Below are 19,006 nucleotides of genomic sequence, written 5' to 3'. Positions count from 1 at the left end.
TCCATGGACAGAGGAGCCTGGCAGGCTACAGTCCATGGGTCTGCAAAGAATTAAACACAACTGAGCACACACACAGGTAGAGCTGATAACATAGCATGAAAGGTGGCCCAGTTCGACCCTAATGGAAATGAGACTGAGGCTCAATGGTGGCTGCCACAAGCCATTCTTCCCTTGAGCACTGGTCAGACACGAGGTTTTTTAAGTATCTATTCACTTATTTATTTGGTTGTACTGGGTCTTAGTTGGGATCTAGTTCCCTGACAATATGGAACTCGAGGCCCCTGCATTGGGAGTGTGGAGTCTTAGTCAATGGACCATCAGGGAAGTCCCAGACACAAGTTCTAATCCCAAGTCCAAAGAGCTCTAGCCACAGTTAAGGAGCAGACCTGAGACAAATTACATCATTGCTTCCTCCCCTGTAAATAGGTAAGTTATATACTTTACCTCATGCCTCATTATAAGGACTGAATGAGGTAATTCCCAACCACTAAAAAATATCTGGCTTACTAAGCAGTCAGTAACTGTTAGCTACAGTTATTGCTATTTTAAATATTATTTGGTCTCACAATCAGCAAGTTAAGCAGAAACAAATGGCCTGGTCCAGGTCAAGTTGGTTTCTTTCTTTTCTTTGCTGCCCAGAAAAGACAAGATCCCTCTGAGCTCCTCATTGGCTGCCTCGGAGACAGCTCCAAGCCAACAGGACTCAGCAAAGAAGAAAAGGGTGTGCATGGAAGGGAAGGCAGGTGTGTGGTCATTCGCCCCCCTCTTTATCCCCCGTCTCTGAATGAAGGTGACAGGCCACCATGGCTCCAGCATCAATTCCCTGAACTCTCACGACTGTGCGTCTGCAGGGTGGGGGAAAGGGTGTCCAGGGAGGGGAGACAGGAGGCCACTCTCTTGTTCACTTTTGTAGTTATTAAAGACACCAATGACCAGAGAATTTCACATTTATCTCCATAGAGGAGTCCCCCAGGCAGAAAGAGCCATGGAAAGAGGCCCAGGAGCACAGGATTTCCCCGGCAAAGAAAGGTAATTATTTACTCAATTCCTACCCTCCTTTATGAGGATTCTGAAGTGGTTTAGTGGGTATAGAATCCACCAGCAATGCAGGAGACACAGGAGATGTAGGTTCAATCCCTGGGTTGGGCAGATCCCCTGGAGGAGGGCAAGGCAACCCACTCCAGTATTCTTGCCTGGAGAATCCCATGGACAGAGGAGCCCAGCAGGCAACAGTTCACGGGACGGCAAAGAGTCGAAGCCAACTTGAAACAACCGAGCATGCACACACGCACCCTCCTTCATAGATGAGCACAAAGTGGGTGATGGTCATTCTTATTCTTCAGATATCATATGCAAAGACCTCAAGGTGAGCAAAGCGAAAAGGAAAGAGCCGAGTATTTCCCAGGTGGGTCCCCCACCCTGACCACACAGGGTCCCTCCTCTCTCCAGCAGCTGCCGGGAATGGGAGCCCTCTGGCCTCCAGTCCTGCCCCTCTGGAGGCTGGCCCTGAGCAGAGAACCAGGAAGATGAGAGGCCGGAAGAGGAAGAAACTAACGGATGTGAAGGCAGGTATGTGTCCTTGGCTTCCCTAGCCCTCCACGAAGCATCAGTTACTGCTGAGTAACCACTGTCATCTTGCCCTCGTGGCGGATCTTGGGTGGCAGGATCCCGTCTTCAGGTGAGCTAAAAGGATGGACTCAGGACCTCCCAGGTGGGTCAGATCTTGTTTACACAAGAGTCTTGTGCTCACACAGAGTCTTGTTCCTGCAGCAGCCCACAAGAGCAGCTCCCTGGCCTCCCACCCCAGCTCCTCAGAAGCTGTCTCCGAGTTGAAGTCCTGGAATAAGAGGGAGCATAGGAGGAACATATGGACTGTCGATCACATCGAGGGAACCAAACTCAGGATGAACAAGAAGAGAAGACCTAGCTATCGTCCAGAAGACCAAGAAGCCTTCTACCGACTTCTGGGTGTGTGTTCTGAGCCAGTGGAGGGTCAGGTCTCTTCTTCACCGAGGATCCCAGGGCTCAGGGATTGTGGCCAAGACCCCCTGGGGCTTGGAGCTGAGAGGTGTCCAAGTGGTGCAGCAGCAGATCACCAGGTTTTCATGTTCTGGTTCTGCTGTGGTGCCAATGGGTTTTCCTCTGAGACAAGTTCTTGGAGGGAGAAGAGAAAAAGACTCATGGCTATGTTCAATGATCAAGACAGTTTAGGACAAATCAAGGGGGGAATTCCCTGCCCACATTTATTCCATCCAGTTAAGGTTTTAGAGATCAGTGATGAAAGGATCAACTAGATCTTGCTGCCTTGATGGTCAGAGTGGGAGGAGGCCCAGAATAATTACAAAAGTAAGTAATTTGCCAGTGACAAATGCAGAGAAGGAAAATTCTGGAAAGGCAGTGACACCTGAATATCCATTGGCAGGACTGATGCTGAAGCTGAAGCTCCAGTACTTTGGCCACCTGATGCGAAGAGTTGACTCAGAAAAGACCAACATCATCAGTGACACCTAGGGGCTTCCCAGGTGGCACTAGTGGTAAAGAACCCAGCTGCCAAGGCAGGAGACCTAAGAGACGGGTTCAAACCCTGGGTCAGGAAGATCCCCTGGAGGAGGGCATGGCAACCCACTCCAGTATTCTTGCCTGGAGAATCCCATGGACAGAGGAGCCTGGGGGGCTACAGTCCATAGGGTCACGAAGAGTCAGACAGAACTGAAGGGACTTAGCACACAACACAATGGCACCTAGAGACGGACTGTGGACAAGAGTAGGAGTTTTGTGACACAGATACTCAGGGAAGGTCCGCAGAGGTGACGTCATGACCTGAGGCAGGGCCCAGTGTGGTAGGTTAGGGATCGCAGGTTAGGGTTGACACGGACATGACACTGTCCACTAGCTGCATGCAGTTATTCAAGTTTAACACTGAATATTTAAACTTCTGAAGCTCAGTTTCTGGTTCTTCTCACCAGCCACATTTCATATTGCTCAGTAGCCACACATGGCCAACAATTACTTTTTTTTGCTGCACTGGGTGTTCATTGCTGCATTCAGGCTTTTTGTAGTTTCTGTGAGCAGGCTTCTCCTTGCGGGGGCTTCTCTTGTTGCAGAGCACAGGCCCTGTGCTCAGGCTTCAGCAGTCGTAGCACATGGGCTTAGTTGCCTCATGGCATGTGGAACCCTCCCTCCCAGAGCAGGGATCGGACTCGCATCCCCTGCATTGGCAGGCAGATTGCTGTCCACTACACTGCCAGGGAAGTCCTAACAGCTACCATGCTGGATAGAAAGATCTAGACCATTTTCATCATCACGCAGCTGGGAGCCAGGCTTTCGGCTGCTCCCTGTGTCAGGGAGGGCAAAATGACCCACGATCCCTCCATCCTCCCATCTGCACAAATGTCACTGTCCAGGGTAAGGAGTGAAGAACAAAGAGGATCTGATATTCTCAGGTCACCACTGGAAAACGGTGACCTCCAAGGGATGACAAGTGCAGCCCCCATGAGCCTGCTGGGGGCAGGTGAGGCCAGGTTATTATCTGCAGGAAGTGGCAGAATCCAGGAGAATGAGGGCAGGATGCCCAATGCCCCCCACCCCAGCTTGGGGGAGAGTATGAACTCCCCACCGCCCACACAGGGTGCTTGGTTATCAGATGGGGCAGGAAAGCCTTGCACAGTGTGAGGAAGTGACAAGAAATGTGGTGCCCAGAGGCTCAAGGCCATATCCAAGCTTTGGCTCCAGGAATACTGTGTTAAAACTTTGAGAACCAGGTTCGTATCTCTTTGTGAAGCACACTTATTAACTCCCATGTGTTGAAGATTAAATAACAATAGCAAACCCCCTGCGGCTGAAACCCACTCTCCCTGTGTCAATGGAAAAAACAGCTTTGTCACTCCTGTTAAAACTCTGAGCCTCCCAGTGGGAAAGAGAGTTGCCTGCACTCCCTGAAATACAAGAAGGGGGAGAGGTTTCCCGTCCTCCTCCTCCCTGTGAGCTGAAATCCCACAGCCCCACTCGCTGCTCCCGGGCCATCATCATGCCGCCTTTCCTTTGCAGAGGATCCGGTCATCCAGAGCTTCTTGGAAGCTGATATTTTCCTGAAGGTGTCTGACAAGGTACTCACAGCACTAACATGAGGAGGGACTGAGGGACTGCAGGGTCACCACCCCATGGGCGCAGGGACAGCGGACCAGGCGTCAGCCTGGGCGGAAGCCCTGGAGAGACCCACCCCTGGTGCCAGAAAGGAAGGACGGACAAACTGGCAGTGGCCTGCACCGGCCCTGAGCGTCTCCTCCCTGGCCTCCCGTTGCTGGCTCGTCTCCACATGTCAAAGGGCCAGGAGGCCCCCAGCAAGGCCCACCCTGGGTGGCTCTCCCACCTGGGCGGGGGTGGGGCACATGGCCCATTCAGAATGCTCTCCCTGCCATCCAGTCCTGGCCGCCCTCCCCTGCTCTGTCTCCATGCAGTACCTGCTGTCCATGGTGGTGGAGTACTTCGGCCGTGTGGGGCTGCCCGGTCACCTCTACAACAGGATCCACTTCTTCCTGGCCCTGTGAGCGCTGCCCGAGGGCCCCCAGTGGTGGTTCAAGGCCTTCAAGGGGTCACAGGGTCAGAGGAGGGGAAGGCAACCAGTCAGATCCTGGGGAAATGAATGTAGCCAGGAGACACCGCATGCTGCCCAAAGACAGAGTGACCCAAGGCAGAGTGCCCCAGGGGAATGACGGCAGCCAGAACCTTGCCCTGGGCTGGACAGGCTTGGTGTTGAGCGCCGTCCTGCCGTCTGGATCCAGGAGCCCCAGCCAATGGGGCTCCCCTGGACCCAGGCCTGGATCCTCTGTCCTGGACACTGGCTCCTCGGGGGGACCTCGGCAGCCTCTCCACTGCCCCCCTTGCCCTGAGGCTGGGAGTCCGCGCAGGGCTGAGTCCAGCCTGCTCTCTTTCTGGATGGCAGCTACATCGCCTCCGACATGGAGGAAGATAACCCCACGTCCAAGCGGAGCATCTTCCAGTTCCTGCTGGGCAGGGAGCACTGGCCAGACCTCTATAAGGAATTCCTCAAGCTGAAGGTGGAATTCTTCCATGCGATGGGGCACCGAGCCTGGGTCACCCCCGAGTTGTGCGAGGAGGTCTGTCGGGGATAAGGGCTGGGGGGCCACACCCGAGGTGAGGGGCTGGGCCCTTCCTCAGGGGGCTTACCCTGCTGTGCTTCCCTTTTAGATCCAGGCTCAGAACCCACATCACTGGGTCTGGAGTCGGGCGCGCCAGTGCGCCCCCTAGGTTCCCACGGAAATGGAGTGGGGAGTACAGCTGGTCCAAGTGAGTACGGGGCTTCCTGGTGGGGACAACGCCACCCCTCTATGCCCTTGCAGTCACCTCCAGGGCTGGTGGGCATGAGGAGGAAGTGCCACTGCGTCCCTGGATGCATGATTAGCCTAGTAAGCGCTCTGAGAACTCCCGTGGTACAGAAAGTAATTACTGTGTTTATATTAAAATTCTCCCAACGGATTCCACTACGGAATCATGAACTATGCTGTACAAGGTCCCAATCTGCATATCAATCTTTTTTCTTTTTCTTTTTTTAGGAAAACTCTTGAAAGTGCTGATCTAAGTCATGAAAACCTCTGCAGGGTTTTGATCTGAGTTGAAAATTTTAAATATAAATACATGAAAAACAGTGAGGTCATCCTTTCTGGAAAAGGAGCTATTACCCTGGTGGCTCTTGGGGGGAAAAAAAAAGGAGAAAGATTAATTCCAGCATGTCATCAAAAGTTCTGTGTGCTTTGCTCCCTGGGCTGGGTCCCTGAAGGATGTGGCAGGGCCTAGCCTCTCAAGGATGGAAGGAGCTCCTAGAGCTCTCTGGTGTTTGAACAAATAGGCTCACTGGAAAATACAGCAGCACACACATGGAGCCGAGAGGACAGCTGCAGAGACTCGCACCTGACACGCAGCACACTCTTCAGTATCTGTCTTCTTTGCCTTCAATTTCGTTCTTCTGTGTGGATCTACTTTAAGTGAAGGGAGACCTCCATGAAGGGCATGAGGATCCCCCCCCCCCCGCCTGGGCCGGAACAATCCTGTGAGCTGAGCCCCCACCCCGTCTCACTGCAGGGCGTGGCGGGGTGCACTCTGACCCCAGGAGAAAGAAAAGGAGAGACAGAGCAGGATGGGTGTGTTCTGAGATAAACCGAGTTTGGTATCAAGTTCCATTCATCCCCAGCGTTTTATCTGACAACCAAGCATATGTCAGGACACATATTCCTACCGTACATATCAGGAGTCTTAAAATTCCAAAGAAAACAGCACTTTTACCACAATAATAAACAGAGAACAGCAGTCACTGGGGCCCCTCCTGGGCCTGGCCATGATAAAGACAACGAGGGTAACGAGGATTCTCCCAGAGGCCGTCCTCTGCACACCCGGAGCTGCGGTCCTGACAGCCTCCTCACCAGGGGGCCTGCCACCCACCCTGACCCCACTCTAACTGGGGGGCCTCCTCCCCAGGCCTCGGGCAGCCTCAGACAGACAGAAAGCACTGGATGGGTCTCCAGCTCTCCGCAGGCCTACGGACCATCGCGAACTGAACCTGCGGCGCCAAACCAGCTAGTGGTATGATGGCCCCTGGCCTCCCAGTGGGTGTCAGCCAACAAGGCCCTGAGCCCAAGGGCCCTCGAAGGGCCGAGCAGTAACACAGAGGGGCCCCCAAGGGAGCCGAGACCGGAGCAGCGCCTCCATGGAGACTGAGGGCGGACGGACGGAGAAGGGCCGGGAAGTGCAGCAGCAGGCCTGCACCGCCGGGGAGGAAGAACCTGAGGAGGAGCCCAAAGAAATGCCCAGGCGATGAGGAAAAGAGGTGGAGGCGGGAAGGAGAGAAACCCAGAAGCAGAGAGCACGACCAAGACACCCGGAGCCAACCTGCTGGAGAGCGGCTACATCTGGTGAGACGGGACACTCCAGCTGAAGGGCCGAGGGCAGACACGGAGCACACGGGCGGGGGATCGAAGGCTGACAGTGGGAACAGAAGAGGGGGCTCAGCAGTGAAGAACCCTTCTGCCAAGGCAGGAGAGGAGGGCTCAGTACCTGGGTCAGAAAGATTCCCCTGGAGAAGAAAATGCAGCCCACTGAAGTATCCTTGCCAGGGAAACCCTGTGGACAGAGGAGCCTGGCAGGCTACAGTCCATGGGCTTCAAAGAGTTGAACACGACTGAGCAACTTTCACTTTCTTTCATATGTGCAGCCCCTTTAGATACAAAGTTTTATTACTGAGCGGCTGCTATACGGTATTACTGGGTAATTGCCAGACAGAAACTGTGAGCTCTTCATCTTTTTTTCCCATGAAAATGTCTAATTTTGCCAAGAAATTTCTGCTAAGGTTCCCAGGAACCTCACAGTCAAGTGTTAGAACAGCTGGTCTTGTAAAAAGCCAACTCCTTTCGGGTAGCAATACACTTGTTGTTCAATGCTATTTCATGAAGGTTTAGCATTTTCTTCGCGTCTTCGAACCTTCCAGAAGCAAAGGACCACAGTACTTCCAGCCTGCGACACCCAGTCAGTGCTTCCCCAGAAGGCCAAGGTGGAAGCAGCTGGGCTAAGGGGCGGTTCTCTATCCAGGGTGGCCACTGAGGGGCAAACCCAGAACCGACAGGATTGGACAACAGGCCACACCATGTCCCCACCCACCCTCCTAAGTTCAGTCCTGGGAAGCCTGATTCAAATGGGGCCAACCCCAGAACACTCCAGCGGCTCCGCTAAAAGGCCCCCCGGCACGTGGGAGGTAACCCAAGGCCTCCTGGAGGTCACTGCTAAAAGGCCCCCCCGGCACGTGGGAGGTAACCCAAGGCCTCCTGGAGGTCACTGCTAAAAGGCCCCCTGGCACGTGGGAGGTAACCCAAGGCCTCCTGGAGGTCACTGCCGCTGCAGTGCTGAGAATGGTGCCATCAGCGGAGCTGGTACGGGGATGACAGGATCGCAAAGAAACGTGCGGGTTTCAGAGACTTAGCTGGGCCTGATCATGCAAACGGCAAGTGAACAGCACTGGGAACTCAGGGGAGACTGCCAAGGGGCAAGGGCGCCAAAGCCCAGGGGAGCCAAGTGGTAGGCACTCTGGACAGGCTGTTTGCACCTGGGTCGTTACATCTGACATAGCATCACAGGGTTTGCTCAGGAGCCCAAGCAGAAAGGGTGCTGATAAAAGGAAGCAGATGGAGGGGCTTCTGGGGCAGAGGATGCAAAAGCCCCAGGGCAGGGTGCCACGCAGAGCTGGCATTAACACCCTGCAGCCGGGTGAGGACCTCCACCCTCTTGTCCACCTACAGCAGCTCCGCCTCCTCTCCCTCCTATAGGCCACGCTCGGCGTCTCCAGCTGGCACCTCCGAGGGCATTCTTCTTACCTGGCCCCCATGGGAAATGGGGGTGGAGGCTGAGGAGTGAGGAGGAGGGGGTGAAGATGCCCAGCTGACATCCAGGCACTGTGCAGGGCACAGGCGGTGACCCACAGGCTGGAGTCTGGAGGCGGGTGGCACAGAGCACACCCAGCCCTCCCCTGGGGATCTGCAGATTTCACCTGAGGGCTGGCGCTGCTCTCATCTGATCTTACGGGTGCTAATGACAGTGGATCTGCTCAGGATTCTTCCTTCTTCCTTCAACTCCAGAGTTCTACACATTTACCCAAAAATACCTGCCTAATCTCGGAAATGCTACAGTAAGTAGAATGAAAACATTCCTGATAAATGAAAGATAGGCACACAAATAAACACAAATGAAAGAAACACGAGTGGCCTTAAGTAGCTTTCAGCCACTGTCCCTGTGACAAGTCCCCCAGGAACACGACTTGCCAGGCCAGGATCCCAGCAGTCTGGGTTCTGAGTGCACACGGTCCACAGAGCTCGGCACCTGCCCTTAAGAATCGAGATGGCGCCACTGACTACAGAGACGAGGCGGCGGACCACACCTGACTGAGTCCTGGAGGGAAGGCGGTGAAATCAGGTGCTTATTCACAGATTTTCAGTGCTTTTACTGAACTTAGTATAAAGTTCTTTTCCTAAACTTGCTATTTCATGTTCTAACGTACCAAGGAAGAAATAGTTTTAGCTAAGAGAGAAACAGTTTAAGATGGTTGTTGTATGACTAAGAAAGCAGCACACAGACTAATTCAATAAATCTAATTCCAAGAAAATACACACAAAGACCTCTGTGTTCCCAAAGATGTGCAGAGAAAGCAAGAGTCATCTGCCTGCTTTTTAAGGTGTTCATAAAGTCTGCCTGGTGCAATAGCCAAGTAACTCACACTTCACCAGCCTCTTCCTGAATGTCTACTGGACCAGGAAGACGGGCAGTCGTGGACCAAGTTCTCTGTATGAACAGCATGGCCTGGGTGCCCAGGCTTGTCCGGGCAGCGACTGGGGGTCGTGTGGCCTCGGGCTGGCCACCTCCTGCCCTGACCCTCAGGTCTCAGCTGCAGAACAAGAGGCAGGACCAGGGACCACCCAAGGGAGTGTCTGGTGTAGATGCCTGACCGATGGGCTCCCCTCATCTGGAGCCTCCAGGTCTGGCCCTCTGAGCAGCCCCCACTCTGCACGCGCGCCACACTGCACACCAACAGAAGACGCAGCAAAGCGAGAGGATGGCGGACGGCCAGGTCTTCCTCGTCCACGGGCCAAAGCCACGGATGTGGTTTTAGAGGCTTTTACCAAAGAACACTTTTCGGAAGCTCGCGACTGCACTGAGAAGCAGCCACCCTATTTCAGAGTAGGGGGAGCCTGGTCTTGGAAGCGGGAAGGGACAGTCACCTGGGAGCTGTGGGAACCAGCGCGAGTGTCTGCATGGTGCAGGAAGTGTTGACACCCCCTCCCAGCCTGGGAGAGGCCTCTTAGGAGGCTCCCTTCCCACCTTGCCCCACTCCCTTCCACTGCTGGTTCACAACCACAGACACAGCAGGCGCAGGGCGACCAGATTCTGTCCCCTCTCCCACTGCTGAGCTGGAGAGATCATCATACAGGGAGGCTTCTCCCACAAAACTTGGTCAGGATGAGGATGGGGAACCCAGAAGAGGCCCGCAAACCTTATGAAGGAGGTAACAAAATCTTCTGGCTTGGTCTCAGATTGGCCCACGGCCTTCAGTTTCACCCAGCCCTCAGTGGTGTCTCCCGGTTGGCCCACTCAGGATGGGTTTGGCACGTGCGTCGCTTGGAGTCCTAACACGTCCCTTTCTCTAACAATTCCTTCTCCGCTCCATGGCTCTCGTTTCCAGCCCCCATCTGGGCTCCCACACCCAGGGGCTGCCCAGCAGGTTCACCAGCCTCACACCACCACCAGGCTGAGAGATGCAAGTCCCGCCCCCTTCTTGCCTCTTCTAGGATGTCAGGAGGTCCCCTGAACTGGGACATGCCGCTCTCAGCAAGCTGTGAAGTCGGCTGGTCTTCAGGCAAAGGGTGACAGCGTGGCCTTACTCAAGGAAGACCGGGCAGCACTCAGAAGCTCTGTGAGGCTTCCGCCACTGGCGTCCCTGCTCAGGCCCGGCGACCATGCCTCAGAGCTGCTCCCAAGTTCATGCCTTCACTGCTTTGTAAGGCATTGGAGGTAGGAGCACAGGTGTCAACATCCATCAGGGAAACAGTATTAATGTACTGTTTCTTTAATTACGTCCATCTATGGAGGCAGTGCCACACATTTCCACCCGTGTAAGCAGAGGAGATGGACGGACGGAACTAGCAGCGAGTGAGAAACCACATTATGACAGACGCCACCAAGACGCGCCAGAGTCTGGACCTCCCCTTTGAGAGAGAGCACTTAATGAGGTGGAGGAATTTATTTCCTGCCAACATACAGTAGCAGGAAGTGACAGGGGCCACTTCTGGGCCCACTTGGACCGGGAAGCATTTTTCTCCAACTCTTCCTCCTCCACAGCTATGAGGAGGCTAAAATGTCCTGGGTGGTGGTTATACTCTCGAGATTTTCGGAGAGCCCATGAACAGCTGGCACTGACTTCTCCGATGATTCAGGCATACTTACTCAGGAGTCAACTGTTCAGAACATCCTCTGTCTCCTCAGGAGGCCTGAGATATAAAGTCAATGCTGTTTCCAGACTGCAGCCTTCCAGCCTGCTGAGTCCCTGATAAAGCCTGATCACTGCTTCTGTTGACAACATCCTAATGACCGTTCTCCTTCTACATGACAATTCGTAAGTAACTCAAGTCATTCTTCAATCAGAGAAAAGCTTACAAGTTACAAACAACTCAGAGTGAAGACACCAATAGCTGCCCAGTACTGACTTCTTTAGGTCCTGGCTCAAATGGAATTTTCATAATCTACCCTTGTTTTCTTCTATTTTTAATTAGAAGAAAAACTTTTAAATGTGAAGGAAGCACATTTCAGCCTCTCAATTAGCCACTTCGCCCTTGATTCACACGTGAGGGTAAGACAGTAAAGGTCTGAATAGAACCACTATGCACACTTTTGGGATGCAAGGAGCAAACACCATTTGGGTTTCTGTCAAAATCTCAGTGGAAACATTTCTATTTGCTTTAATTTTAACTTTTAAAATTAACTGTAGAATCTCACAATTCAGGATGTGGAAACATAAAATCATAAGATAGACCTTGCAGCTTTGACTAGTTTAAGGTCCCACTGGCCATTTAAGGAGGCAGAGGGCAACTCAGAATCCAGACAACAGCAAGTTTTCTTGTTCTTAGTCCAGAAACCTGAAGCTGGAGACATCTTATACAAATACCGTTCCTCATCATCTAGTCCAGAAACTTGATGTGGGTGTACATTCTCTAAATCCTGGGTGGAAATGAACTTTTATTTTAAAATGTAATTTCTGAAGACATCTCTGTAGTGAGAATTTTGCATTTTCTCTCTTTAGAGCCGGATTAGTGCTGGGCAGCTCTTTACTAGGGTAGAAGTCTCTTCCTGCTGAAGACGATCCTTCATACTACGGCACTGTCGCAGGATGAGCAAGCTTACAACGGTGACACCTGCAGTTCAGTCCAGTCCAGTCGCTCAGTCGTGTCCGACTCTTTGCGACCCCAGGAATCGCAGGACACCAGGCCTCCCTGTCCATCACCAACTCCCGGAGTTCACCCAAACTCATGTCCATAGAGTCGGTGATGCCATCCAGCCATCTCATCCTCTGTTGTCCCCTTCTCCTCCTGCCCCCAATCCCTCCCAGCATCAGAGTCTTTTCCAATGAGTCAACTCTTCGCATGTGGTGACACCTTAGGAAATGATAAAAGCCCTTTGTTGCTGCAGAAAGTAAAATTATATAACAGCCTTTTAAAAAACAAATACATTACTGTATGTAAAACAGATAGCTAATGGGAAGTTACACAGGAAGCGCAACACAGTGCTCAGTGACAGACGGATGAGATGGAGCAAGGGTGGAGGGAGGTTCAAGACGGAGCAGGTATATGTATGCTTATGGCTGATTCACACTGTTGTATGGTAGAAGCCAACAGGATGTCGTACAGCAATTATCCTCCAATTAAAACTAAATTAAAAAAAAAAAATAGTGCACATCTCTGTAATGCCGCCTGCAAAAAACTGCCTTCCTGAGCATAAAGCCACTTTACCTGAATTACCAGAGCTGAAAGATACAAAAACTAATATACACCCCAGTGCCCACTGCTCTACTCTGAAAAATCTTAATCATCAAGAGTTTTGAAAACAAACCAAAACATTTTATTTACAAAAGTAAAACTTCAACTCATTTTTATATATCCTATCACGTTAATGCCAATAGCAACAGAGTCTCTGGGATATTTGAAACACTTGGATTTTTAAAATACACTGAGGTCTGTGCAGCTCATTCCCTCCAGCTATATTATAAAACTTAGAAAGGTTTCTTTAGCTTTGTTGTTTGGTCACATTTTTTGTGCAGAAGTCACGCTTCAGGGTAGGCTTACCACCAGCCATGATCACATAACCATTGGCTGTGGGTTTCCAAGGAGCAGAGGAGCCAATCTCAGCAAGGCCCGCACTGGCATCTTCAGCTGTTTAAATCTGAAGAGGAGTTCTGCGAAGCTTGTGCTCCCTGAAGAAATGGAATGGAAGGGAAGGGTCACACATCACTCAACAAAGTCAGCCTCTTTCAAGGAGCTTTCAGACACACAATCACTTTTAAAGTTGGTATTCTTCTCTTTGAAAACAACTGCTAAAAGATACTACTTACCTTACGGATTTCCCTCATACACTCTAGGAGATGATTTGATAAAAAACTTTAATTTATTCCATTCTGTACTTCTGAAACTGACTTATAACTATATGCGAAACAATACTATCTACATACACATATTATTTAAATATAATTAATAAATATGCCCAGTGCCTCCTTGGTGGCTCAAATGTAAGGAATCCACCTGCCAATGCAGGAGATGCGGGTTCAATCCCTGGATTAGGAAGATCCCCTGGAGAGGGAAATGGCAACCTGTTCCAGTATTCTTGCTTGGAAATCCCCATGGACAGAGGAGACTGGTGGGCTACAGTCCAAGGGTCACAAAGAGTCAGATATGACTTAGCAAATAAACATCAACAGATTTCCTAAGAGCTCGTTAAAACCAAAGACAGGGAACAAATGCATAAGAGCTATGAAAACACCTCCAATGTTCTGATATACTGTGGACCATTCAGACTTAATGTGACCATCACTATGGTTAGGTTTAAACATTCCTCCTGGTATCTGTTTTCTGTTTGCTCTGTCTGTTCTCTGTTCTCCTTTTCCTCTTTTGGACTGAGTACTTTTTATGACTCCACTATACCTCCTCTGTTGCTTACTAGCTCTAACTCTGTTTTCTTATTTCTAGTGTTTGCTTTTTGATTCATAGTATTATCTTTACCACGGATTACCTTCAAGTGAGATTACACCTATCCACAGGTAGTAAGAGCCTTATGGCTATACTTCCATTTCTTTCCACCCAGTCTTTGTGCTATGATTATACACGTCACTTTTCAGAATTTACAAACACCAGTAGTACACTGTTATTATTTTTATGAGTCAGTTATCTTCTAAAAAGTAGTTTGAAAGAAACAAACCTTATGTATATACTCATGTAGTGACCATTTTCTGCTCTTCATTCCTTTGTGTAGATCCATATTTCCATCTGGTATTATTTTCCTTCTGTCTAAAGGACTTACTATGACATGTCCAGTAGTGTGGGTCTGCTGGTTATGATTTCTTTCAGCTTCTGTGGTCTTTTTTTTTTAAAGATATTTTTGCTGGGTATAGTGTTTTTCCTTTGAGTTCTTTACAGATGTTACACCATTAACTTATCACTGGCCATGCTTCCTATGAAAAATATGCACTCTTATTTTTGTTTCTCTGTAACATGCTCTTTTCCTCTGGCTGCTTTTAAGATTTTTTTTGGACAATTTATTATATACCTTAGCGTAACTTTATGTTTCTCAGACTTTGGATTCGTTGGACTTCTTGAAACAGTTTTCACCAAACTTGGAAACTTTCCAGCTGTTATTTCAAGTATTTTTTTCTGTCCCTCTCCCCAATTTTTCTCTTCAGGGACTTCAATCTCTTGTAAACTGGATACTTGAAGTACCAGAATTTCTTCCTCCATTTTTAATGCTCTGTTCCCTTTTTTACAATTTTTTTCTTTTTGCATTTCATTTTGCATAGTTTCTAATGCTGTGTCTTCAAACTCACAATTATTTTATTCTGCAATGTCTAATCTGCCATCAATCCAATTCAGTGTATTTTTCTCCTCAGAAGTATAGTTTTCATCTCTAAAAGTTCAATTAGATTCTTTTTATATCTTCTATACCTCTTAATGTTTTGAAGTATGGAACAAAGTTATAATAACTGTTTTAATGTCCTTGTCTGCTAACTAACATCCACTGATTTCTCACCTCTTTCATTATAAGTTGTTTTCCTGTTCCTTTGTATGCCAGACATCAATGCGGGGTACTGGATATTTTCATATTTCTGTATTCTTGAACTTTGTTCCTGAATGTAGTCACACTACTTGAAAAAAGTTTAATCCTTTTGTGTTGTGCTTTTAATATTTTTTTAGGTGGGATTAGAACTCTATTTAGTTTAAGGCTAAATATTTCCCATTATTGAGGCAAGATGTTCCTGAGTAAGGCCACTTGAATTGTGAAGTTGTGGGAACAGGCCCTGTTCCTGTTGTTGTTCAGTCGCTAAATTATGTCTGATTCCCCGAGACCCCATGGACTATAGCAGGCCAGGTTTTCCTGTCCTTCACCATCTCCCTGAGTTTGCTCAAACTTATGTCCATTGAGTCGATGACTCCATCCAACCATCTCACCCTCTGTCAGCCCCTTGTCCTCCAGCTCTCAATCTTTCCCAGCATCAGGATCTTTCCCAGTGAGTTGGCTCTTTTCATCAGATGGAAAAAGTACTGGAGCTTCAGCTTCAGGATCAGTCCTTCCAATGAATATTCAAGGTTGATTTCCTTTAGGATTGATTGGCTTGATCTCCGTGTTATCAAAAGGACTCTCAAGAGTCTTCTCCAGCACCACAATTCAAAAGCATCAATTCTTCGGTGCTCAGACTTCCTTATGATCCAACTCTCACATCCATACATGACTGCTCAAAAAACCATAGCTTTGACTATATGCACCTCTGTCAGAAAAGTGATGTCTCTGCTTTTTAATACGCTGTCTAGGTTTGTCATAGCTTTCCTTCCAAGGAGCAAGAATTTTCTAATTTTGTGGCTGCAGTCACCATCAGCAGTGATTTTTGGAGTCCAAGAAAACAAAATCTGCCACTGTTTCCACTGTTTGTGAATCTGCATAAACTGGGAATGTGCCCTCTAATCCATCTGGACAGTTCTTCCCTCAGCCTCGGGAAATTTCTTCACATGCGTGTGCTGAGCAATAAAGACGCTCCTAATATTGGAGGGGGACCGTCTGCAGGTGTCTGGCATTCTCTGTCTGCTGCTCTTTCCTCTCTGGCACTCCATCATGTAAACTCTAGCTCCTTTGGCTCCCTGCATTCTCAGCTCTCGGAGTCCTCCAGGTTCTTCCTGGGTTCCCTCTCCCTGTCTCCCCGCCCACCCTCCCACCCCCACCCCGCCCCAGTCTGGAAACAGTCAAGGCGATTAGCTGGGGCAATCACAGAGCTAATCTCATTGTTTCTCATCTCTTAGGGGTCACTCTTCACTGCCAGATACAAAAGCCATTGATTCATATGCAGTGTCCAGGATTTTCTGCCTTTTTGTTTTTTTGTTTCAGGTGGTATAGTAAATCAGATCTCTGTTACTCCATCCTGGATGAAAAAGGAAGTCTATGCTTAAAATTTTTTTTCTCTGTTTAGTAGCTTTGACTACTTTGCAACTAGGTGTGGTTTTCCTTGCATTTATCTTGCATAGGGGTCTGTCATCCATTTTTCAAAATTCTTAGCCTCTGTCTCTTCAAATGTTGCTTCTCTTTTTCTCTCTTCATTGCGGGATCTTAACTACATGCATGTCTGACTTCACTGTACTTCAAATGTCTCTTCCTCTCTTTTGTGAATTTGATACTCATTTTTCTCTCTGTGCTTCCATCTGTTTACTTTCTACACACCTGTCCTCCAGTTCATTTATCTGCTATGTCTAATAGGCTAACTAACCTACATAATGAATTCTTTTTTTTCGCCCTGCTGGCATGGCTTTTGGAATCTGTTCCCCTACCAGAGACTGAACCTGGGCCATGGGCAACCACTGGACTGTCAGGCAATTCTCTACATACTGAATCTTAGTTATATTTTTCAGTTCTAGAATTTCCTTTAACTCTTTCTTACAGATTCCAAATTTCTGGTGAAATTCTTCATCTTTTCCTCTATTTTCTTGGAAATATTAGTCATAGTAACTCCAGACACTGAAGTAATCTAGGTCTGATAATTCCAATATGTGGATCACATCCAAATCTATTTCTATATTACCCTTTTTCCTCTTATGTCTTTTCATTTTGATTCAGCACTGATACTGTGAATTAAAAATTACAGAAGTTCAAGAGGTATTTTCTTCCTCCTACAAAGGTTAGTTTTTCTTCTATCAGCTCTGTCCTAGACTGGTCTTAGGGCTGGTCTGTCTGGGAGCCTTACCAAAGCCTCCACTGTGGTGGGCTGCGAACACTGCCCTCTGTTTCCTCGGCACTACACTGCCTCTGAAATCGCCACTCGTATTTTAGTGTCCTGGTTTCCGCTAGATTTCCTTAAGTTTTACCCTGTGCACGTGCAGGTTAAGGTTTGATAAATGCCTCAAAGGAAGAGAGCACCCAGGTTTTGAGTTTTTGAACTCCTATGGTTCCCTCCTATCTGGGATTTTGCTCCTTAAGTTCCAGGCCTGGGCAATGATTAATCCAACCTCCGGCTCCTCTGCCCAGCAGCACTGCTGCTTTTTTCTGGGTCTCCACTTCTTCCAGTGAACTTTCTAAGTGCCTTTGGGAGAATGCCAGAGCAAATACGGAGCTTCTTAAATGCTTCCCTTCTCTCAGGAATTCTTTTTCCTCAGTCAAGTCCAGCTAGTAGGGTTGCCACCAATGCCTTTAAGCTTTATGAAGATGTCCACTTTTATATTAGCTTTTTTGTGTGGGGGACAGTCTGTCTAATACAAGCAATTCCACTGTGGCCACAACTAGAGGCCTCTAAACAGTGCATTTTTTTCTGAGGTTTCCAAGACAGCCAGATATCAATAATGTCATTACACTTTAAATGATTAAATGGACAGATTTTGTATCTGATTCTACAGTCTGAAAAATACAGTCAGATGCTAAAACTTCAAACTCTGTTATGGAAATATTCAAATACATACAAAATTAGACTGCTATCATTTCAAAGTTTTATAATATTAGAAATTAATATTACGTGTTTTTAAAAATATAAACTGAAAACCCAGAAAATAAAGAAAAATAACTAGTAAAAGTCAATTAACAGAGAAGAACAATATGAATGTTAGCTTATTAGTATATACCGGTATTTGGGGCCCTGTGCAGAATCTGTCCTCTTCTGAATGGAAATAAAGGTTTATGTATATGGAAAGCTCAGGTAGTTTTATTAGAGCCTTTTGGTTTTGTTTTCTGGGAAAAAAATGTCAACAATAACCTCCAAACATGAATGAAGCCAAAAATCTAACTAGAGAAAATAACGCAGTAGAAGTTCCTCCTATCAAGAAGCTAAACCCATCAGTGGGTAACATAGGCGTGAAGAGAAGACCCAGAAGCAGTTACCTTCTAGGCCTATGGACGGCAGGTGCTGCGGGGCCGGCACGGAGTGGTAGACCAGGAAGCAGGCCAGCATGCTCAGCTGCGACTCCTCGCAGGGCTGCCCGCTGAGGTAGGCGTGCACACACCTGTCACCTCCAGCTGTAAGGGAGACACACAAGGAACAGAGCCAACTGATTACACAATAGAAAGGCACAAGGAACGAATTCTTCTTATTATTTTCTCATCAAGAACTCACTGAGCACCTACCATATATCAGACAGTTCCTATGCTGGGCATTAACGTTACTGCGGTAAACCAGCCAGAGTGCCCATCACTGCAGAATTTAGCGTGTTGTAGGGGACAGAGGTAATATAGACCTAACATCAAACAGATGCTAATTACAAATCAGGATGAGTGCCATCGAGATGCAGTGGTCACCATGGTCATCTTCCCGGACACCCACTCTGCCACCTTTCCCTCCTTGCTCATACGTGAGGGGACTGGATCCTGATTCATCTTGGTCAGAGGTTCTCAAACTTTAACAAGCATCAGAATCACCCGGAGGACTGATTAAAACACAGATGAGTGGACCCCAACAATTTCCTGGATGGGGCCAGGGAAACTGTGTTCCCAGCAAGCTCCCAAGCGATCCTGCTGCTGCTGTTCCAGAACCCATGCTGTGAGAACCCCGGGTCTGGGGCTATCCAGGCAGTGCCACTCCCCAACACAGTGACCGGTTCAGGGACAGGCAGACAGACATTCAGGGAGAGTGACACACTCTGCCCTCAGAAACGATCAAGGAACGTACATGAGTTTCAGTTCAGAGACACAAGGAGATGCCTGACAACATGTCTGCTAGAGGCTTGCA

At 48.7% G+C, this 19,006-nt stretch overlaps 1 protein-coding gene across 3 annotated transcripts in view; it reads right to left on the bottom strand.

Moving 5' to 3' along the window:
• Positions 1-12,643: 12,643 nt before the first annotated feature.
• Positions 12,644-19,006, bottom strand: part of ANAPC1 (anaphase promoting complex subunit 1) — a 99,137-nt gene continuing 92,774 nt past the window's right edge. For all 3 annotated transcript variants that reach the window (XM_025260581.3, XM_044925568.2, XM_044925569.2), the window contains exons 47-48: positions 18,163-18,297; positions 12,644-13,018 (exon numbers count right to left, since the gene is read on the bottom strand). In XM_025260581.3, the coding sequence (XP_025116366.3) occupies positions 12,903-13,018; positions 18,163-18,297 (251 nt within the window). In that variant the 3' untranslated portion in view covers positions 12,644-12,902. The remainder of the gene's footprint in view (positions 13,019-18,162; positions 18,298-19,006) is intronic.

This window comes from Bubalus bubalis, chromosome 12 (genome assembly GCF_019923935.1).
Source record: "Bubalus bubalis isolate 160015118507 breed Murrah chromosome 12, NDDB_SH_1, whole genome shotgun sequence".
Taxonomy (NCBI): Eukaryota; Metazoa; Chordata; class Mammalia; order Artiodactyla; family Bovidae; genus Bubalus; species Bubalus bubalis.
The sequence above is the reverse complement of the archived record's forward strand: the minus strand, read 5'-3'. Positions and strand labels throughout refer to the sequence as shown.